This window comes from Macaca nemestrina, chromosome 10 (assembly GCF_043159975.1).
Source record: "Macaca nemestrina isolate mMacNem1 chromosome 10, mMacNem.hap1, whole genome shotgun sequence".
Taxonomy (NCBI): Eukaryota; Metazoa; Chordata; class Mammalia; order Primates; family Cercopithecidae; genus Macaca; species Macaca nemestrina.
The window spans coordinates 114,646,610-114,670,035 of record NC_092134.1 but is presented as its reverse complement, the minus strand read 5'-3'; the positions used below and the strand labels follow the sequence as shown (position 1 = coordinate 114,670,035).

At 35.8% G+C, this 23,426-nt stretch overlaps 1 protein-coding gene across 4 annotated transcripts in view; it reads left to right on the top strand.

Moving 5' to 3' along the window:
* The window catches only part of LOC105492165 (serine/threonine kinase 38 like), a 113,342-nt gene extending 92,012 nt beyond the window's left edge, over positions 1–21,330 (top strand). For all 4 annotated transcript variants that reach the window (XM_071072005.1, XM_011759148.2, XM_071072006.1 and 1 more), the window contains 11 exons: positions 4,861–4,983; positions 5,496–5,579; positions 8,861–8,984; positions 10,496–10,650; positions 11,015–11,117; positions 11,295–11,356; positions 13,338–13,455; positions 13,894–14,017; positions 15,318–15,413; positions 17,974–18,065; positions 18,159–21,330. In XM_071072005.1, coding sequence (XP_070928106.1) covers positions 4,861–4,983; positions 5,496–5,579; positions 8,861–8,984; positions 10,496–10,650; positions 11,015–11,117; positions 11,295–11,356; positions 13,338–13,455; positions 13,894–14,017; positions 15,318–15,413; positions 17,974–18,065; positions 18,159–18,286 — 1,209 coding nt within the window. In that variant the 3' untranslated portion in view covers positions 18,287–21,330. The remainder of the gene's footprint in view (positions 1–4,860; positions 4,984–5,495; positions 5,580–8,860; positions 8,985–10,495; positions 10,651–11,014; positions 11,118–11,294; positions 11,357–13,337; positions 13,456–13,893; positions 14,018–15,317; positions 15,414–17,973; positions 18,066–18,158) is intronic.
* The last annotated feature ends 2,096 nt before the right edge of the window (positions 21,331–23,426 follow it).

Below are 23,426 nucleotides of genomic sequence, written 5' to 3'. Positions count from 1 at the left end.
AAAGAATGGGTAGAATTTACATTAGAGGTAAGAGGTGTATACAAAATAATACGTATACAGAATAATGAGTTTACATTTGAGCTATAAAGGGTGCAATAAAAGGAAATAGCGAAGTAAGTTGATAGCACACCATGGAAAGCTAGGTTTAGAATAGTTTACTAAAGAAGGTATATTTTAGTACTAGGCAATAGGGAGTCACAACCTAGATTGATTAGTTTAACATGCTGAGTGCAGTGGCATACACCTGTAATCCCAGCACTTTGGGAGGCCACGATAGGAGGATCACTTGAGCCCAGGAGTTCAAGATCAGCCTGGGAAATATAGTAAGACCTGTTCTCTACAAAAAAATTTAAAAATTAAGCATCGTGTCCTATGTATGTAGTCCCAGCTACTCAGGAGGCTCAGATGGGAGGATCACTTGAGCTCAGAAGGTGGAGGCTGCGGTGAGCTGAGATCATGCCATTGCACTCCAACCTGGTTGATAGAGTGAGAGACTGTCTCAAAAAAAAAAAAAAAAAAAAAAAGAGTTTCTGTATTTAAAGAGTAGACCATCATCAAATGATTAATTGAAATCAAATCAGTATCTAATCTTCCCTGTGCCTTTCCTAGGACTGTACCTGTTCCTTATAGTTGCAATGTTTAAATCCAATACAGTGTTTTATGATTTATACTAAAGGTGGTAACTTTGCTAATCAGTTGACTCAATCTAGAAAACTCAAATGTTTTTACATTTAAAATTATCTATTATTATTTACATAACATTAATATTTTAAAAGCTCATTTATGTCCTTTAAATTTTAGTGAGAAAGGTAGTGACTTAAATCTGTATTCCAATCTATAGAGAAAAAATAAGACTGAGCATATCTTTCCTCATTTTAAAATTAGAATTATAAATTTCTTATAATTAATAACCATATAATTGCATTTATATATTATACATCATTATATTGATACAGAAATCTTAAATATCAGATCTTAATTTGAAGTGTAGGGAAGAGACCGCAAAAACAGATGCCCAAGCATATTAAGCAGGTGACGGAAGTGAGACAAGCTGGCCAGGTTAGTTTCATAGTGGCATCTAGGGTTATATATTCTTTTGATCCAGATATACTTTGTTTCCATATTCAACTTATATGATTTTTTTGCTTCCACAAAGAAATATATTAATATTTTTCCTCTTTAAAAAATATTTATTATTTTCTTAAATATTGAGCCTCACAGTTTATCTGTTGGCAAAGACATGCCACTTTTCACATTGCTGTAATAAGAGTCCCAGTCCACTTGGACATGTCTCCTGGGGACTGGCATCAGTGGTGGGGACTGACAAATGAGGGAACCAAGGCTCATCTAAAGGGGATTGCTACCATTGGGCCCTGTGGCCAAAGCCCTGTTTTTCCAGAGAAGCTGTTAATCTGGATTTTTTTGCGGAATAACCAATCACCTGTTTTTGAAAACCAACTTGCAGTCCAAATCAAATATATCTGTAGGCTGAATATAGTTTGTCGCTTCCTGTTTGCAACTTCTGGTCCGCATCAGCAAGTAGTAACTACAGTTACAGCTATTTTCTCTAATTTTTTGGATAACTTGTAGAAAATAGGAGATGATTTTTCCATAAAAAGTCAGTGGCCCATGATTCCAGTTTATAAAACTTCTAATGTTTTTCTGTACAAATGTTTTTAATTCCACAAGTGCTTATTATTAGGCCCCATGCTAGAGCCTGGATTATATCAAATTCTATAAAATAGACAAGCTCTCTCAACCTTAATATAAGTCTGTTACAGCATCTTTATATGGGGTGGGCTTGATAAAAAATAAAATTGTTTCATAAAAATAAAATAGATAAAGTTGCTAGCTCAACGCTTTTACATCTGAAAACTTTGTATGCATGTCTGTCTTATACAAATACTGGCCACCCTACAGATCGAGTTTGAGGAGCACCTATATAAAAAAGAAGGGAGAAAGGAAGAAAATTACTTTCTAGTTTCATCTCACTTACGAAAATCCCATTCAACATGGATTGTTATTTAACAAAAAACTAAATAGGCAAGATCAAGCTATAAAAGAGAGTCGTGAAATGTTAAGCTGTCCACAGATTTTTGTTGTCTTCTTTGAAGAGGAAAGGATGCGATTACCAGAAGGATACTATTTGTCTTTCAAGGCTACTTAATCTATACAGATTGTGAGTAAATATATCAACAGGCTTTTTCACCAATTTTTTGTTTGTTTGTTTGTTTGTTTGTTTGTTTAACATGAATTTGCTTCAGCTACCTCTGGACCCCAACACTGATTCTAAGACAAAAATCATGGAATCGATTTTTTAAAAATAATGTAACAATGTTATAGGTGATGCTCATTTTTATAGAATTATGTGTTCCATACACTTGTGACTCTCTCTTTTTGCTATTAAATGGCTGTGGCCAAAACCACATACATTGTTTGAGTGCTGCATTATACAAACTAGTAGACGATTTATGAAACTGTGTATAGCGAGGTCATCTTTTCCATTCAGATTAGGCAGGATTTCTGCAACTATATCCAACTGTACTGTTTTATAATCTATAAAGGGAGAGATTCAAAATATCTTTCAAAATTCTTATACTTATTTATGTAATAAAAAAAGCCCTCCTTAGCACTTCTTTAAAGGACATGACACTATAGCGCCGCCAAGTGGCCTTTTAAAAATTAGTCTTAAAATTTTAAATCAGATACTTTTTGGAGCTATCTTTTGTTTCACTAGTAATTTATTATTCAAAAGGTATTTTTGAATATATATGTGCAAAAAAAGGTATTCGTTATTGCATTTATGTAAAAAGCAGCAAAAAATTAGTCTTCACTGTTGTTTTAGGCCACATTTGTTTTCTTAATTATATCAATGTAATTTTGGCTCCGTTAAAATATTTAAGTAGCTTCCCTTAAAGATGTTGTTATTTCAGGATATATATATATACACATACACACACACACACACACACACACATATATATTTTTGAGACGGAGTTTCGCTCTTGTCACCCAGGCTGGAGTGCAACAGCGGGATCTTGGCTCACCGCAACCTCCGCCTCCCGGGTTCAAGCGATTCTCCTGCCTCAGCCTCCTGAGTACAGGCGCCCGCCACCACGCCCAGCTGATTTTTGTATTTTTAGTAGAGACGGGGTTTCACCATGTTGGCCAGGATGGTCTCGATCTCCTGACCTGGTGATCCACCCACCTCGGCCTCCCAAAGTCCTAGGATTACAATAAGGCGCGAGCCACCGTGCCGGGCTTATTGCCTCACTTCTTAATGAAAAAAATTATATTTCATTGTTGCTTGCTTACTTTTTCCATAGTACTATTGTATTTTATACTCAATATCAGATGTGGAAAAAGACATTAAAGACATTAAAAAAAGACATTAGGCAAAGCCTGTTAATTTATGCGCTTGATTTTTATCTTCATTACTGTCGTAATTTACCCATTGGTGTGCCTTAGTGTATAACTTCATTTAGCTGTTTGAAGACATTTCTTAATTTTATCTTCTTAGATGAACTTTGTTAGAAGTATCAGAATTCCGGCCGGGCGCGGTGGCTCACGCCTGTAATCCCAGCACTTTGGGAGGCCGAGGCGGGCGGATCACAAGGTCAGGAGATCGAGACCACGGTGAAACCCCATCTCTACTAAAAATACAAAAAATTAGCCGGGCGCGGTTGTGGGCGCCTGTAGTCCCAGCTACTCGGGAGGCTGAGGCAGGAGAATGGCGTGAACCCGGGAGGCGGAGCTTGCAGTGAGCCGAGATCGCGCCACTGCACTCCAGCCTGGGCGACAGAGCGAGACTCCGTCTCAAAAAAAAAAAAAAAAAAAAAGAAGTATCAGAATTCCATTGCATCGATAATACATGTTTACATACATATTTCTAATTAATAGTTCACCTAACCTTTTTAAAAACAGATATACACAGGAGTAGGGAGAGGCTATACCATGAGCTGCATTTAGAAGCAGTGTTTCTAAGCTGTTACTGTCATTTTGACTTGTCTGTCCCTCCGAACTGAACCACTAACAGCTTGACAGGATTCAGTTGAAGATGAACAGGAGTTAAATTTTTTCACAGATACTGTTTCTTTTCCACTTAGTGTTTCCTCTACGAGGAGCTAACTGTGTCAAAAAACAGAATTTTGATTGGTGAGGGGGGAAAAATGAAGTTTGGAATAATAAAATAAATGCCTGTTCGAAATGTAACCTTCAGGTATTTCACAGTGTTGCTTATTAATGGAAGTTATTTTTTGTGGCCTTTGTAGAATCAGTTATAAAATTACCGACTTGGATATTTTAATGACTTCTTCTTGTAATTGTTTTTGCAATTTTATATTTTCAGGAAGTTTTATGCCAGTTCTCAAGCAGTTTATTAAAATTTGCCCAAGAGTAAATTCTATCACAAGTAAATCTCTTTGGAAACACTACGATTATGTTGTTACTTTATTGTCACAAGTCTCAGTAGTTGTGAAAGAGCAACTTTGGAAGTTAAGGGATTGAAGCAAAGCAGATTTCCTGACAATAAAAATCAGTATCCGAATACTATTCAAATTTCCTGACACTTAATTTTTATTTATGGAATTAAGTTACCATATAGATGAAAGAATAAGTTATACATATATATAGACAAATATGATGGACTAGATTACATATTTAACGGCGTCCACTTCAAGAGTAAAGATTTATCAATTGTTAAAAATTTTTAAAATTTTCCTTAAAATGTTTTAGCCTAATAGTATATTACATGTTAGTGCTATCATTTATTTTTATGTGCATCATCTTTTAATACTAGAAGCTCCTTCAAAAAAACCTGATTATAAAATCATCCTTTTAAATTGTCTTTTTTTTAAATAGAAAAAGTTACGTCGATCACAACACGCTCGCAAAGAAACAGAGTTCTTACGGCTCAAAAGGACCAGACTTGGCTTGGATGACTTTGAGTCTCTGAAAGTTATAGGAAGAGGAGCTTTTGGAGAGGTGTGCTTCTTTTTAAAAGTCATTACTGCTACAAATATGTATCTTAAGATAATTTAAAATGTGTGTTAAAATATTAACACATATTTTAATGTAATGTGTGTTACATTACACATTACATTAATGTGTAATCCCAACACTTTGGGAGGCTGAGGTGGGTGGATCACCTGAGGTCAGGAGTTTGAGGCCGGCCTGGCCAGTGAAACCTTGTCTCTACTGAAAATACAAAAATTACTTAGGCGTGGTGGCGGGTGCCTGTAATCCCAGCTACTTGGGAGGCTGAGGCAGGAGAATCACTTGAACCCAGGAGGCGGAAGTTGCAGTGAGCTGAGATCCCACCATTGCACTCCATCCTGGGCGACATGAGTGAAACTCCTTCTCAAAAAATATATATATATATTTCTTGAAATGCCAACACTGGCAAATTCCTGCTTTCTTTAAGGGAAGCTGCTTTTCATTACTGAACAAATAGTAGTGACTATGTAACATTTATAATATATATTTTTATATTTTAGGTGCGGTTGGTCCAGAAGAAAGATACAGGCCATATCTATGCAATGAAGATATTGAGAAAGGCTGATATGCTTGAAAAAGAGCAGGTATGAGTTCTTTAACACATGTAATATAAAGGAGCATCCACTGACGAGGTGTTAAGAGTGTTTATATTAGAATTTTTAAGAAGCAATTTACACATCTTACTACATAAGTTATTAACTTTTTGGTAGCCTGTTTTAGTGTTTCTCAATTCTTTTAAGGTTTCTTCCAAGTTTAAAATCTATGTATTAGTCTGCTTAGACTTCCATAACAGAACACAACAGGCTGATTAGCTTAAACAACAGAAACTTATTTTCTCACAGTTTTGGAGGCTACAAGTCAAAAATGAAAGTTCGGGCAGGTTTTGGTTTCTGGTGAGGCCTCTCTTCCTGGCTTGCAGATGGCCACCTTTCACTAAGTTTTCACATGGCCTTTCCTTGGTGTGTGCGGGGACACACACTCCTGTGAGAACTCTCTGGTGTCTCTTCTTATAAGGACACTAATTCTACCCTTATGACCTCATTTAACCTTAATTAATTCCCAAAGGGTCCATCTCCAAATACAGGCTCAATGGAGATTAAAGCTTTACTCTGTGAATTTTGTAGATGCATGAACATTCAGTCCGTACCTTCTGAAATACCTTCTTTTCTGACTACAGTGAAAATAAAGGACAGTTCTTGGCTCCCAGAATCCCTATCACATATCAGATAATCAAAACTAGTCTCCTGGAAATTTGCTGATTTTACATATTTCTAAAATCTGTAACTTTATAAGTATTCTGGGCTCTCTCCATGTTTCCTGTGCCTTAATGCAGTTACAGGGGGTGTCTTCGAGTAAAGGAGTGATGGCTTTTTGAAGATTTAAGGAGGGAAATTGTGAAATGGTCATTTTCAGGTGTGGGAGAGCAGACCTGCTAAAGAAATGCAATTGAAGGCTCATTGAGATTTGCAGTCCTGAATTTAAAGTGAAACCCATTGGCATAGTTGGGTGATTTTTCACCGTAGTTTCAGTTAGGGTAGGAAGGTAATAGGAACTATCTGGAGACAGGGTTATAGGGGATTTTGTTGATGACAGGCTATGATTCTCCAGAGGGAAGAGGTTTGGAAGGCAAGGAAGGTTGAGATATGAGTTGGATTAGAGAACTGTAGATAATGATGGGAATAAGGATGTGGGTAAAGATGCATAGGCTCAGAGACAAGGAGGTCAACAGGAATCTAACTTAGCCATAATGGGATTAGTCCTACTAGGGTATAATAGGAAGGACAGAAGGAAGCAGTTAGTTCCAGCTGTAGTGTAGATACCAGCTACATGTGGCTGCTGGACACAAATTGAGATATCTAGCAAATAAGACTTGGTGCAAAAAAAAAAAAAACCCATAAAATATTTCAATGATTTTATATTGATTACATACTGAAGTGATAATATTTGGATATATTAGGTTATATAAACTATATTATTAAAAATAATTTCACTCTGTATGTGGCTTCTAGAAAATCAAAAAATTACATATATGACTTGCGTTACATCTGTACTGGACAACCCTTGGTCTAGAATATTTTGTGGGAAGTTAAGGAGCCTCTGGACCACTGCTCTTTCCTGTGGGGAGGTGGGGGGCGGAAATCTCACTGTAGCCCAACGTTTAGTTGCTTTTGCATTTTGGGGTTTTTACCCCTGTATAAATTAATTTGCATTTGTTACCACTGAATTTTGTCTTAGAAAGCTTTTTTCTACTTAGTTCTAATACAGCAGTATTTTAACTTTTATCACATTTATTTTAATGCAAACCACCCCCGCAAAATTAAGTAGCAACTGATCTCCCCACTATTGTTGTACCAGATTACCACAGGTCATACTTTCCAACCTTTGCATCCTGTTTTGGAAAGAGATCCTGTAATTTGGCTTTAAACCATTTAACAATAATCAAGTCATATTTATGTTGTAGCTGTTTTCCTTACACACCAGATGCAACACCAAAGTTTAGGGCTTTCCCTTACCACCTTAAATTGCTTCATGAAAGGTAATAGTGAGGCACTCTTGCTACCACTTTTCACTTAATGAAACAGATCCACAGAAATTATAAAGTATTTTCATGCCAGAAAACAAGTTCTTACTCCTCAACTCTTATGCTTTGATCTCAGAATATTTACTGCACTAGGAGTAATTCCAAATATGACACTTTAAGCAGATCATATTTTATTATCATAAAACGGTTTACAAATGTATGTTCTCATGTGCTTTGGACCAGAGTTTATAATGTTTCACAGTGAAAATAGCAAAAGTATAAATCAGATCTTATTATTAACCTTTGGAAAAAGTGTGTAAATATATTAATGCAAAAGCTGCTGCAAACTGACCAGTTATACCAACCCCATAAATTACCCAGTTTATAAAATTTTCCAGTCTATAACATTTTCACATAATAATATCTCTAGTAATTATGTGTCCGAGAAATCAGTGGCAAAATCCCCAAAAGTTACGCGAATTTGCTGTAGCTAACATTTATAGATACGATAGAGGTTTTATGTTATAATACTAAATATAATATAAAGTTACTATAATTGTCACTATTTCTTAAAAAAACACCAAATAATTATCAAGCTGGGACCTTTAACAATTAAAAATAGTGTGCTATTTTTTGCCAACCTTGGCTTTGCTATACCAATTTACAGGGCATTGCTTACTTTTTTTTTTTTTTTTTTTGAGATGGAGTCTCATTCTATCACCAGGCTGAAGTGCAGTGACGCGATCTCAGCTCACTGCATCCTCTGCCTACCACGTTCAAGTGATTCTCCTGCCTCAGCCTCCCGAGTAGCTGGGACTACAGGCGCATGCCACCACGCCTGGCTAATTTTTTGTATTTTTTAGTAGAGACGGGGTTTCATCATTTTAGCCAGGATGGTCTCGATCTCTTGACCTCGTGATCCGCCCACCTTGGCCTCCCAAGTGCTGGGATTACAGGCGTGAGCCGCTGTGCCCAGCCCGGCTTACTACTTTTAACTTTAAAAGTCACACTATGACTTTTATATGACAAAGCCAGGATCCTAGGCTGGGTAGAGATTCTGGTTAAAAAGTTGTTAGAATGATTCTTGCTCTACCTCAGAGGCCTTAGCCTCACATAATATACCTGTGGACCTCACCTTTTTAGACCTAAAGATATAAGCTAAAATAAACTATTTCTTGAGATTCTCCATATTTGATGAGAATATGATCATTCATATATGTATCAAATCTTCTGAAATTCCATCTTTTCTTCATTAACTGTTATGGATGGATAAGTGTAAGAGATGAATTTGACAAATGTGTGATGTGCTTACGATTATTTTTTTTCAAAAATATATTCATCTAGGTGGCCCATATCCGAGCAGAAAGAGATATTTTGGTAGAAGCAGATGGTGCCTGGGTGGTGAAGATGTTTTACAGTTTTCAGGATAAGAGGAATCTTTATCTAATCATGGAATTTCTCCCTGGAGGTAAAAGGAAACATTGTATCAATGACAGACTGATACAAGCACATCTTTATATGCAATAATAATTTTATTGGTGAGGTTTACTTTTATATTCCTTGCTCTGAGGCTTTACAGTGTCATAGTTTAGAAATATTTACTACCATATTGATGCTCATTTTTACCACAAACAGATTGTTTTAAAGGAATGATAAAGTTAGCACATTTTAAATATTACCGTTCTGGGTTCACTGATGGTTAGTGAAGTTATGTTAGTTTCTTTTGTGTTGTTACAAAAAAAATACCTGAGACTGTGTAATTTATAAAGAAAACAGGTTTAATCATTGCTCAGCAAAGAGGGCAAGGGGAAAAGAATGGCAATGGAGGGCAAAGAATACTTGCTTTTTTGTTTGTTTTGTTTTGTTTTTAATTTTTATTTTTTGAGATGAAGTCTCGCTCTGTTGCCTAGGCTGGAGTGCATTGGTATGATTTTGGCGCACTGCAACCTCTGCCTCCCTGGTTCAAGCGATTCTCCTGCCTCAGCCTCCTGAGTAGCTGGGATTGCAGGCGCCTGCCACCATGCCCAGCTAATTTTTTTGTATTTAGTCGAGGCAAGGTTTCACCATATTGGCCAGGCTGGTCTCAAACTCCTGACCTCAAGTGATCCACCCACCTCAGCCTTCCAAAGTGTTGGGAATACAGGTGTGAGCCACTGCCCCCACCCCCCTATTTTTTTTAAGCCTCAAAAAACATATGAAAAAAATGTAATCAGTTGTCAATTCTGTGTTGTAAGTGCACCAGTGTTTACAACAGTTAAAACTGTTAAAACTTTTAAAATTCCTTGAAAATAAAAGAATGTCTGCAGGTGCCTTTTTTTAGTGGGATAATGTCCCACTAAACTCCAAAAGAATATATTTGGTTTCCAGGCGCACTATTCTGATTTTTTTGCAGTTTGACATTTTCCTCAGCAGTTAGTTGAGTGGTATATATTATTTCATTATCAGCTCTTTCGTGATTTGATTTCACATGGCGTCTGCCTTAAAACCATTAAAAGTCATGAAATTTCTGCTTATGCAATGGCACTTTTATTTGGCCCAAGGTATGGTTAGAAATATACTGGGTAGATCATAAAATGCAAACTCAGGAAAGCTAGCTGGGCATGGTGGCTCATGCCTGTAATCCCAGTACTTTGGGATGCTGAGGCAGGCAGATAGCTTGAAACCAGGAGTTTGAGACCAACCTGGCCAACATGGCAAAACCCCGTCTGTACTAAAAATACAAAAATTAGCTGGGTGTGGTGGCACACACCTGTAATCCCAGCTACCTGGGTGGCTGAGGCACGAAAACTGTTTGAACCCAGGAGGTGGAGGTTGCAGTGAGCCATGATCACACCACTGCACTCCAACCTGGGCAACAGAGTGAGACTGTCTCAAAAAAAAAAAAAAAAAAAAAAAAAAAAAAATTCAGGAAAGCTTTTACAAGGTATTCCACCTTTGAGACATTTTCAATAATAATATATTTGACTTCCCTTTATTTAGGTGACATGATGACATTGCTAATGAAGAAAGACACCTTGACAGAAGAGGAGACACAGTTCTACATTTCAGAGACTGTTCTGGCAATAGATGCGATCCACCAGTTGGGTTTCATCCATCGGGATATTAAGCCAGACAACCTTTTATTGGATGCCAAGGCATGTGAATAAACTGGTGAATTACTAGGCTGTTGATTATTTTTTTAGAGCAGTAGAGCTGATTTTGTGAGTGGATATCAGCAACTGCAATTTAGAATATTGCTAAACAACATTATTTTGTATGATAAGGTACTAGGAGACAACTTGAGAATGAAATGACAACAGGGAATATGGCTCTCTTTTTATCTCCCTCCATTTTCTACTTTTAAAAATCATCATCATCAGATACTTATAATTTTACATTTTACTTGTACAAATCCCAAGCTAAGAATTGTTATAACAATTGGCATTTAACAGAGGAGTTTATAACAAGGCTTTTTGTTTTCAAAGTTAATATAATCTAATTTTACTGGATTTTTTTTAGGGTCATGTAAAATTATCCGATTTTGGTTTGTGTACGGGATTAAAGAAAGCTCACAGGACTGAATTTTATAGAAATCTCACACACAACCCACCAAGTGACTTCTGTAAGTTTGGTTTTGTTTGTTTGTTTTGTTTTTTCCCTGGTTAAGATACTGTAGAGAACGGAAGGTTCTTTCCCTTTCCCCACTCCTTAATCCACTGTGTTTTAGATGTATATGTGATTTTGTTTTTGTGGAGAGCATTTTTCTCTCGTGATTACAATTCCATATTGTTGAAATTAGCATTTCAGAACATGAACTCAAAGAGGAAAGCAGAAACTTGGAAGAAGAACAGGAGACAACTGGTGAGTCAACCAGTTTTTAAGAAAGAATTTTGTGCCTTGGTTCTAAAATCTTAACTGGTTTTAACTTGATTATTTGTATCTTTATAATAATTAGTATTCACTTCGTAACAATGATAGCGCTTGTTTTGGAATCACACGGTTTTCTTAGTTTCTCTGTTAAGTTTCCTTGCCTGTAAAGCAAAGTGTTGGTTTTTACTTTATAACTTTAGAGTACTTGACTGAGCATACCTATGAGTAAGCTGTTTACTAGTAATTAGCACTTTAAATAAAACTCACTGAGGTGAATGCAATTGTAATGAATGCCTTGTGATTTCCATTTTTCATACCTGTGTTATAAATCCTGATACAACAAATATCAATCAGCAAGTAAAGTGGTTGTGAGTTTCTAAGAACTTCTTTATAGACAAAGTAAACAGGAAGTTTGGGATGTAAACAGTGTTACAATAAAACAGATAAAATTTGAAAAAGCTGGCTTTGCCACAGATAAATTTAATTACCCCTTTAATATAGAATTACATGATTTTTCACCCTATACTATTTCCTCTCTGTAACTGAGCAGATAGAATAATTGCTTCCCCTTCCTCCTCTTTCCCTTTGTCCTGTTAACATGGTCCATGAACTGTCTACAGGTTAAGAATGTGCCTTTGGATTTTGTTTTCCTCGTTTCTTATAAAATGCCTGGCACATACAGACACTCTATAAATATTTGTTCAACCAAGTGATGAAAGGAAAACTCACCATTCCCTTAGGAAAGTCAATAGACTGAAAAATAACAGGCTAATACCCTCTAAAACCAAATAAAATGACCTTTGCATTATTGAGTTTATAATATCATTAACCTAAGTAACTGCAAACTTCCTATGCTTGTAAAAACATTTCAGTATTTTTAAATGTATTCAGTTACACATTAAGGAGAGACACTTTGTTTTACTTTTAAAATGTGTCAGTTTTAGATTAGGTTTTGCGATTGAGAATAATTGCAATATTCCCTATTTTTAAAGGGGAAAAACTGAATACTGCTTAAAATTATGGTGGGGGAATTCTGTACCCCCCCATTTACAAAATATTCATAGGTGATTACTCAGGTATGTGTTTTATTCTTCTCATGGCCAGTAGTTGCCAAGCCTTAGATCAAGTGTTTCCCAAGGGAGAAGTAGAGAGGACTCAGTGTTTGGGGCAGGAAATTTCTTTAGCACTTGGATCTCCTGCCCTCTAAATGCCAGTCATGTCACTGAGATGACAAAATCTGCAGTCATACATTTTGCCATGGCCCCAAGAGTACTACCCCTAGTTGACAATTACTGCCTTGTAGAAATCATTTTTGTAAGATTTTATATGAATTAAGAATTAAAAACTGCATAGCTTCCTAATAGATAAGCAGTACCCTGGAACTACATTTATAATGAAAATACCTCATGCTTATTTTTATAGTTGGTAGTGTACAAAACACATCCGTTTATCATTTCATCTTCATATCAACTCTATTAAGGCAGGTATTATTATTCCAGTTTTATGTAAGCAGAAGCTGAGCCTCAGAGAAATTAAATAATTTGCCCAAGAACACATTAGTAGTGAGTGGGGAAGCCAGGTCTTCTAGGTTCAACTTTTTCATTCTTTTTGAAATAGACTGAAGGCTATATATAAAAAAACTTCATTGAGCTTCTTGTGGGGGCAGAAATAATATATTCTTTTAAAATGCCTGGCACATATGGACACTCTATAAATATTTGTTCAACCAAGTGGGGAAAGGAAAACTAATTCAGCATTCCCTCAGGAAAGTCAACAGACTGAAAAATAATAGGCTATAACATATTATCTGACTCACTACCTACCACTAAGCCTTGCACATGATTAACATGCAAAATAAATATAAGTGAAAATTTAACTCCTCTATATATTGCTTTTTCTAGTACTAAGCCATCCTCAGATAGATAGTTTTTAAATGTTAAGAATGCTGGTTTGACAAGCTGCTCCTTTGTAGGCATATTCCACAGTTGGGACACCAGATTACATTGCTCCAGAAGTATTCATGCAGACTGGTTACAACAAATTGTGTGACTGGTGGTCTTTGGGAGTGATTATGTATGAAATGCTAATAGGTATGTTTTATCATTCATTTATGTACAAAACGTATATTTCCTTGAGTACCACTGTTTGAATATATTACAGATATCATTGACTAAAATATTTGAGGTTTTTTAAACTTAATTCTGATGTTCCCCCAATGTTAAATACATACTGATCAATACCAGTGAGCTCTCCAGGGATCCTGTTTCAGGAAGGTGGGTATTTAACCCAGACTCCCACGTATAAAAGTGGTTATCTTCATAGCTTTTCAGGTAAAAGGGGAGGCAGTGCTTTAAATCCTTTATTTTATTGACGTTATTAGCAATGTTATTGTAAATTGATGAATGGTGGCATTTTTGACTATTAAATAGGCACTCAGGGTTGTTTGGTTTCTTGTAGCACATGTTTGGTGGGTATAACTTCACTGATCACAAAGCTGATGAAACGTTTTTTATTTATTTGATACCTAGGATATCCACCTTTCTGCTCTGAAACACCTCAAGAAACATACAGAAAAGTGATGAACTGGAAAGAAACTCTGGTATTTCCTCCAGAGGTACCTATATCTGAGAAAGCCAAGGACTTAATTCTCAGGTTAGTGGTTAAATTCCTAGAGGAGTTCATAGTGTCTTAAAATTTCCTAACAACCTAAAAGACTCATTTCACTTTTGTGGGGGAAGGGGGGATGTATACACTGATGTATACAGTCAAAGAGATCAATAAAGGTGTTTTTAAAAATGTAAACTCTTAAAAGGAAGTATATGGAAAAAAAATTAGGAATTAAAAAGAGGGAGGAGGTCTTGTATTGCTTCAGTTACTGATATATATAAAAGCAGAAGGTCACTTCTGTTAGAATGCAATGACCTGATTCCATTAAAGAGAAGAGGGAAAATGTTAATAGCAGATTCCTGTCATGAAAAGTATATATGTGAAATCTTCTAAGCAAAAAATTCCATGTGTTCCTCAACTAATATGAAGTGTTTGGTACTGCTGTGAATGGCTGGAAGGAATATAAATTGGAACAACTTGTGGGAATAGCAGTTGGCAGCATATTATTTTTTTAAAATCCCTAAACTATATATGACCTTTGACCCAGAAGTTTGAGGGATTTTGCTTATGCAGATAATCAGATATGTATAAAGATTTAAGTACAATATGTTTATCATGGTATTTAATAGTGAAAATCGAAAACTATTTAACTGTTCAACAATAGTGGACTGGCTCAATAGTAGACTGGCTATAATATTTCTATTTGTAAGTTTTAGAAAACAAGTTTATTGGCCGGGCACAGGGGCTCACACCTGTAATCCCAGCACTTTGGGAGGCGGAGGTGGGCAGATCATGAGGTCAGGAGATTGAGACCGTCCTGGCTAACACAGTGAAATCCCGTCTACTAAAAATACAAAAAATTAGCCGGGCGTGGTGGCGGGCACCTGTAGTCCCAGCTACTCGGGAGGTTGAGGCAGGAGAATGGTGCGAACCTGGGAGGTGGGACTTGCAGTGAGCCAAGATCGCGCCACTGCATTAGAGCCTGGGCGGCAGAGTAAGACTCTGTCTCACAAAAAAAAAAAAAAAAATTCTTGAAAAATATTTAATGACTTTGGCAAATTTTCTCAGTATATCAAGTGAAAAAAAGTAGACCTAACATAGTAACCATGGTAGCAACACAGTATTTAAATATTGTAAAAGATTAGATTAGAATATTTACAGTAGTTATCGCTAAATAATGCGCTTACAGATGATTTTTATTTTCTTCCACATTTCCTACAATAAACATAGTTAACATCAATAAAAGAAAAACATATTGCTTTAAAAAAGAAATATTTGAAGTAATACAGCTAGAATACTTTAGATGTAACTTTTGTATGATAATTTCTCTGCTTCCATGTTGTAGATTTTGTATTGATTCTGAAAACAGAATTGGAAATAGTGGAGTAGAAGAAATAAAAGGTCATCCCTTTTTTGAAGGTGTCGACTGGGAGCACATAAGGTATGTTCCTAGGCTTTGAATGGGAAAGGTCTGAGTAAAAACAAATTTCTAGAGTTGACAATTAATTTACCTCTGATTCTGCTAGATTAAATACAAAAGTAACATATAATGTCATTGGTGCAGTGTTTTCTGGATTATGTAAGTGAATGGGACTGTTGTGGCTACAGCCAAATGACTCATTTTAGGCTAACATCCACTTTCAGGGAAGAACATTGGGCACCTTTTTAAATTCTCACGTTCATACTCACAGTGAAGGCTGTTAGCACGTGAAAGATGTATTTACATTTCACACAGTGACCCCTCATTTTTGTCCTTGCTGTAATATAGCACAGTGTCTCCTTAATTAATTTATAATAAGGTACCTTCTTTAAACATTGGTTGGGCATTATACAAGTAACTTTTAAGAATTTGCTTACAGTTGTTAATTGTGAGCATTGGCTTTTTTTCAGTTTATGGCCAAACTACCGTCAGTAGGTTTGATCTGTTCTCCACACAGCAACAGTTTAAAAGCATAAATCTGGCCATGCCACTTTGCTGCATCCTTTTGCACTTGGAAGACAGTTAAGAAGCCTTCACTGCTTTCTTAGGACTGCAGGATATAGCGCTTGCCTCATCTGCAGAAGTTGCATCTTGGATGGCCTTTCCTACTCCTCTTCCCACCTCTAAGTTTTGCCATTTGCTATTCATCCTGACTGAAATGCCCTTTCCCCGCTGCCTCTACCCCTACCCTGCCTAGCTGGCTCCTTTGCATCTTCCAAGATAGCTTATGTGTCATTTCCTTGGTACAGCTCTTCACTGGAGAACCTGCTGTGTGCTAGGCATTCTGCCTATTACTATTAACTTATTTTTTTGAGACAGGGTCTCTCACTCTGTCGCCCAGGCTGGAGTGCTGTGGCATGATCATGGCTTACCGCAGCCTTGACCTCCCAGCCTCAAATGATCCCCCCACCTCAGCCCCCCGAGTAGCTGGAACTATAGGCGCGTGCCACCACACCCAGCTAATTTTGTTGCTTTTTTTTTTTTTTTTTTTTTGTAGAGATGGGGTTTCACTATGTTGCCCAATTGCTCAGGCTTGTCTTGAACTCCTGAGCTCAAGCAATCCACCTGCCTTGGCCTCCCAAAGTGCTGGGATTACAGGCGCCCAGCCCACTCTGCCTATTGTAATAATAGCTAATGTTTAAAAATCATTTACTGTGTCCAGCACTGTTTTAAGTACTTTACTTGCATTTCTCATCTTATCTTCATATAAGCTCTATAAAATAGGAACTGTTATTATCCCTGTTTTACAAGTGAGGAAACTAAGGCACAGAGAAGTTATAGTGCCGCAGTGTGGAGGCCTCTTAAACCACTATGCTGTATAATACTATACACACACAACTTAATTCAATAGAACTATGATACCCCCCGTTTTACAGTGGGAAGGATGCTTAGAGACTGTCAGTTCTTTTGGTTTTATAAGGAGGGAACAGTCATGGAGCAGGGACTTGGCTGCCTAAGGTTATACTGCTAGTTAATAACAAAGAAGGTCAGCTCTCAGGCCTCCAGGGTTCTTTCCTCTAAACTAGGTTTATTAAAGTAGTATACTAAGTATAAACTTGGAATAATTCAGGTAAAAAATATATATGGTTTTACATAATTTGGTAAACTTAGCACCTAATAAATCCAATAAATATTTGTTGAAAAAACAGAAGCAATAAAAACTGATAGCTTCTTTTGACCATTTCTGTAGTTAAACTTTTTAGCATGATAAGAAGGCATTTTCTTGACTGATTTCTTTTTAACTGAGTATCTTTGATTCTCTTAAAATTTATATGACAGAAATTTTTACATGCAGATTTCATCACAAATATATAGTTCCTTCACCTATGTGCCCCTTATTTTCCCAAATGACATTTTATGGATTGTCTACTAGTAGAATTCTATTCCTAAATCAATTAAGAAGGATCCCGTCCTCATAATATCTCACATACTTTATACAATTATACAATCTTTTAAATAAAACCTCTTCTTTTACTTTTCATTAGCTCATTTTTCCTCTTAAAAAAAATAGTGTGAGAAAGGCTTGGTTCAGAGATATAAAAATGACAAGTAGGTGGGGATGCTTAATGGGTACAAAAAGAAAACAGAATGAATAAGACCTACTACTTAATAGACAAGAGGGTGACTATAGTCAATAATAACTTAATTGTACATTTAAAAATAACTTAGAATGTAATTGGATTGTTTGTGACTCAAAAGATAAATGCTTGAGGGGATGGACCCCCCATTCTGCATGATGTGCTTATTACCCATTTCATGCCAGTATTAAAACATCTCATGGACCCTATAAATATATATACCTACAACATAACCACAAAAATTAAAAAAAAATTTTAAATTCTAAGTAAATGAAAACATTTTAATAAAAAATTATACTCAACTATTTTGAACTCCCTTTATTCTCAAATCCACAATAAATTTCCTTGGCTTTTCTAATATCTATAAAATGGTATGCAGAATTTACAAGTAGAATTATTTGTTGGAAATTGAGAATTCATGCCTACTCCATACCTTTTTATAGGGAAAGGCCAGCAGCAATCCCTATAGAAATCAAAAGCATTGATGATACTTCAAATTTTGATGACTTCCCTGAGTCTGATATTTTACAACCAGGTAAGACAATCTATAATGTAACTACCACTATTAAAAGTCTGTGAAGATGATGGCATTTCACTAATGAAATTCCTTTAATTTTTCTCTTTCTAGTGCCAAATACCACAGAACCGGACTACAAATCCAAAGACTGGGTTTTTCTCAATTATACCTATAAAAGGTTTGAAGGGTTGACTCAACGTGGCTCTATTCCTACCTACATGAAAGCTGGGAAATTATGAATGAAGATAACATTCACCCATAACCAAGAGAACTCAGGTAGCTGCATCACCAGGCTTGCTTGGCGTAGATAACAATACACTGAAATACTCCTGAAGACGGTGGTGCTTATTGACTACAAGAGGAAATTCTACAGGATTAGGATTTCTGAGACTACTATAGGAATTGGTTGGCAGTGCCAGCTGGCTCTTTTTTTTTTAATATTTTATTATTTTTGTTAACTTTATTATACGAAGGTACTGGAATAAAAGGAACGGACATCCCTTTCTAACTGCACTGCCTACATGCGTCTTAAGGTCCATTCTGCCTGTGTGTGCTGTGGCTTTGAACTGTAACACCTCTAATTAATTCAGGAGAAACACATATCATTTAAAGCAACATAGGCTAACCTGTAGGTAACACTGCAGTATTGATGTTTTACTGCAAATCTTATGGGTCTAGATAATCAGTAAAAGCCATCTTCCATAGTTGGTGTTAGAACATTGCCCTATTGGTTTGGACATCTGTAGAATATATATGAAGACAATTTCTGTGATGGTTTTAAGAGATTTAAAAAGAAATTCACTGGTTCTTTAAAAAATAGAATTTATCATCAAGTTATTACACGAACTCCACAGTAAGGAGTGACAAGTTTATAATAAGGAAGAGAAAGTTTAACACCTTCACTCAAGCACTCCACTAATATATTTACGTTGCATTCAGAAATACTGATGACCTTTATATATGTAGTCTGTATACTCATAGGGAGATGTACTGTATTATATAACATGTAAAGTTGATTTTCTTGTGACAAGAGGACTTTTTTTAACAAGAGGACATGGCATTATTTTAATTTGATTATGGTGAGTTGAAATTAAGAAATGACCATGAAGGCTGCTTGTAGAATTAGTGTATTTTTATTAAACTATTTTTTTAAATGTCAAACTTCTATCATGTAAATGGACTTGCAGAGAACAAAAAGCTATTTACTTTGGTTTTCTAGAAAGTTGTTACATATCATGGCTGGTTAACTTTTATTTCTTTTGATGAAAATTTTTCCTTTGATAGTACTTGTATTATTGTGCCATTATTTTCTTATGCTCCAAATGTACCAAAGATCTTGAACAGAATGGATGTTCACAACTGAGTAGAATTTTCCTTTCCTGTGGGCGTGATGTATTCAGACCTGACAGATCTTTGATAGAGGTCAGCTTATTAAAGGGCAATATTGTTCATGTTTAGCTACATCACTGTGGTGAATATAGATGGAATTAAGGAAGTAAATGCAGGCCAGGGGGTTGTGATGAGAGGAGAGAGAATATCAGCATCAAATTCTTTGGGTATCTCCCTAAGAATTAAATAATCTTTTCTAGCTTAATATTTTAATTCTAATTCAAACAACTCTCTGAGGTTTTGGTTTCATTAGTAGTAGCTGAGGAATAATATGCTAGCAAAGAACGGCCTAATGTTTGTCTTAACTGTTAATGGATGAAATTTTTTAAAGATACAACCGTGATACCCATTATAAATGATCTGTGATCAAAATCTAACGTGATGAATTATTTGTAGGAATGTCTTCCTATTGGGGAAGGATTGCATAGGAGCATTATGCAAATCTACAAAAGCTTTTATAAATGTTGCTGCTAGGTAGCTCCACAGTGTTTTCAAAAGACCATCCTGCTTCCCCCAACTCTCCCATTTTTGGTTTGTTTCTTTTTAAATATTTGTTGAGTACTTATGTGTTTATCTAACAGTTCACTTCCATTTTTTCTAGTCTGGAGTTTTTGAGTATTTAGGGGAGAGAGCTATTAAAAACTCTGTGGATTTCTCAATTTGACTAACTCTAATTTTTCTAATTATAACTGCCTTTAATTCAATAATACTAACTTTTGCTGAGGTTTATGAGATTTTCTCACCCCACATCACTCCCCTTTTTAAAAAAAGGACTGTTTTGCTAGTGTGATAATGAATAGGTAAGATATGAAATAATTGCAACATTGTCTAGTTCTAGTATGGTAACTATTCTTGAAATGGTACTGAAAAATACCATTAATTCAAATTGACAGAGATTGATAAAAAGAAACTGATTTACCTAAGTTTACTTTTTAATTGCATAATAGAGCATTTTTTGTTTTGAGTTCCCTCATTCTTATTACGAGAAAGAGCTTGCAAATAGTTTTACTTTCTTGGCACTGGAAGGGTAGTTCTGGAAAGCTACTTTGTTGAGTCTCATTCTTCCCTGGAGTTAATAGAGTGATTCACAATCTTTGGGGTTTTCTCCTCATCAAAAGCATTTCTTAAGTGCCTATCTAAAAGCAATTAAAGACTGTGTCTGCCCTTTGGAAGCTAAGAATTCATGATGCAAATTAACTAGATAATTTGCAAAGTACCCTTGAGATTGAATTTTCTCTATTACACATTTCCCATACTTCAGGTGAATAATTTAATTTAAATGACAAAACCCTATCTAATCAACTGGGCATAATGACATTTTCTTTAAATTAGACTCTATTTTGAATTAAAAGAGTTTTATTATAAACTGTGTGTTTTTGGTTTTTCTAAGTATATAGAAAGCTTGTATAATTCAGATTTATCGACTTCCTGATTTAATGTAGACTTTGACTTTTTTATTAAAAACCTTTGTATTAAAGCAAGTTATGTTATTTTTCTTTTATGCATTTATTACTAACATAGCTTTAAATCTTTAAATGTATTGAACATTGTGCTGTCTGAAAATAAGGAATTGCTTATAAACCAGCCACTTCTGAATACCGTAGATAGCTGATTTAATAAGCTAGTTAGTGAATGGCAAATAAGTGTGGAGTATTAAAAATGTTCTTTGGTTGGTAAGGCCTAAGATAGGGTTGCATTTATTTCTATACTTTTTCTGTTTTTTAAACACCTGCATCTTTTTGTGTAAATCTCTAAATTTAAAATATTTTTAAGTACATTTATTTTTGGTGTTTTGTTGTATACAACCTTAGACAATCAATCAGTCAGTCCTTCCTGACAGGAGCAGCAGCTATCTGTCTTTTGCTGATCTACAAATAAATGAATTGAGAATTTAGTCCGTAGAGGTCCCTGGTTACCAAACACATTCTCCTTTGAATTGTTAAAACTCAGAACATTCAAAGTAACTGTTTTGCTACAACCATGATTATTTTCCTGCTGTCTTTATTTAAATTTATTTTCTCTTTAGAAGTGCACTTATTTCTGAAAAATCTGAATGAAACAAATGCTTAGGACAAACATAAATATAAGACACTTGGGACTACTAGAGATATTTTAGATTTTTATGAAAAAAATGTGGGGATATTGCTGCTTTAAAAAGGAATAAAGTAATAAAAATATATCTTAGCTATTTTTTTAAAGCAATATAATTCAGCAATTGTCTAGAAAAGTAATCATCAGGCTACTGAGTTTGGTGTTCAGTTACTGAGTTTCAAAAATGTTTTGGGGGCATGAGGACTTTTCCATTGAAGGTAAGATAAGAATAAAAACTATGTTTACAAAATTTCTGTTGGTGAGGTTTTTTGGTTTTATTTTTTAGTTTTGAGATAGGTGTTACCCAAAACTCAAGAAAGACTATTTAGTGAATGTAAATTACTGACTTTTACACTTGAAAATCACATCAAGAACAAAATATTTGAAGTTTATATTTAAAATCTCCATTCAAATCTGTAGCTAAAAACATATAGGCTACACAAACTGTGCTATACTTTTAGGTACTTATTGGATGTATAGCTTATATACAACTACCCAACTTGGTCAAAACCAATTAGCAAGCACTAAGTTGAAAATGCCTCAAAATAGCATAGGAATATGTGGCCCAGGTTCCACTACCTCCTGTTCTGTGGAAGACACTGACAATCATCATGACTTTTTCCACTGAGCCTCGAGGGAGCCACTGGGAATCCCATTCAGCCTCATTGTTCTCCAGCTGTTCCCTGACATACATCATTTCAATAATGCCACTGTAAGACACAACAGTGAAAACACCGAATGTTAAAATTTGGGCATTACAGTAAACTTGGAGACTCTAAATTCATCTTTCAAAAACATCTAGTGATACAAAGAACTTATATTTGTACACAAAATGCCTTCACTTGTTTTTTACAACTACTCTGTAATTACATAATTACTATCATTTTATAGATGATGAACATGAGGCTGAGTGATTGTGACTTGCCTAAAACACAAGTAATAAATTGCCCTTGAACCCAAGTCCAGTGTTCCCTACTCCTCCAAATCATAGAGTGAGCTTCACTGACAAATTAACTCATATGCTTCTGGGATCTCAGGAGTATACATGGAATGATAGGGCCAGAGTTATTACTTTGCATACTTTTGACCACAAGTGACAGAAAACACAAGTAAAAATGGCTTCAATGATAAAGAAAGTGAGTATCTTATGTAACACTAAGACACAAGATAGCTTCTAGAGTAGTCATTTTAGCATCTCAGAAACATCAAGGAATCCAAGAGCAGTGGCATGCACCTGTAGTCGCAGCTACTCAGGAGGCTGAGGCAGGAGGATCCCTTGAGGCCAGCCTGGGCAACCATAGCAAGACCCTGTTTTCCATTTCTCTACTTTGTCATGACAAGGGTGTTGGCTTTGTCCTTGGTCTTGTTTTCTCAGAGAAGCTAGATGACTACAGAGACTCTAAGCATCAAATCCTTACACAACATGTAAGGCCTTAAAAAGAGAAATACTTCTGCATATCCACTTTTTTTTTTTTTTTTTTAAACAGAGTCTCACTCTGTTGCCCAGGCTGGAGTGCAGTGGTGCGATCTTGGCTCACTGCAACCTCTGCCTCCTGAGTTCAAGTGATTCTCCTGCCTCAGCCTCCCAAGTAACTGGGACTACAGGTGTGCACCATCACGCCCAGCTAATTTTAGTGGTTTTTTTTAAAATTTATTTTTATTTTTATTTTTATTTATTTATTTTTTTTAAGTAGAGACAGGGTTTCACCATGTTGACCAGGCTGGTCTCGAACTCCTGACTTCAGGTGATCTACCTCCCTCGGCCTCCCAAAGTGCTGGGATTATAGGTGTGAGCCACCGTGTCCGGCCTTCCATCTCCACTTTTTAAGAGCAAGGAAAATCTTTTCCAGAAGCATTCTAAGCAAAGTAACCCTTACCTTTTATTGTCCATGACTGTGC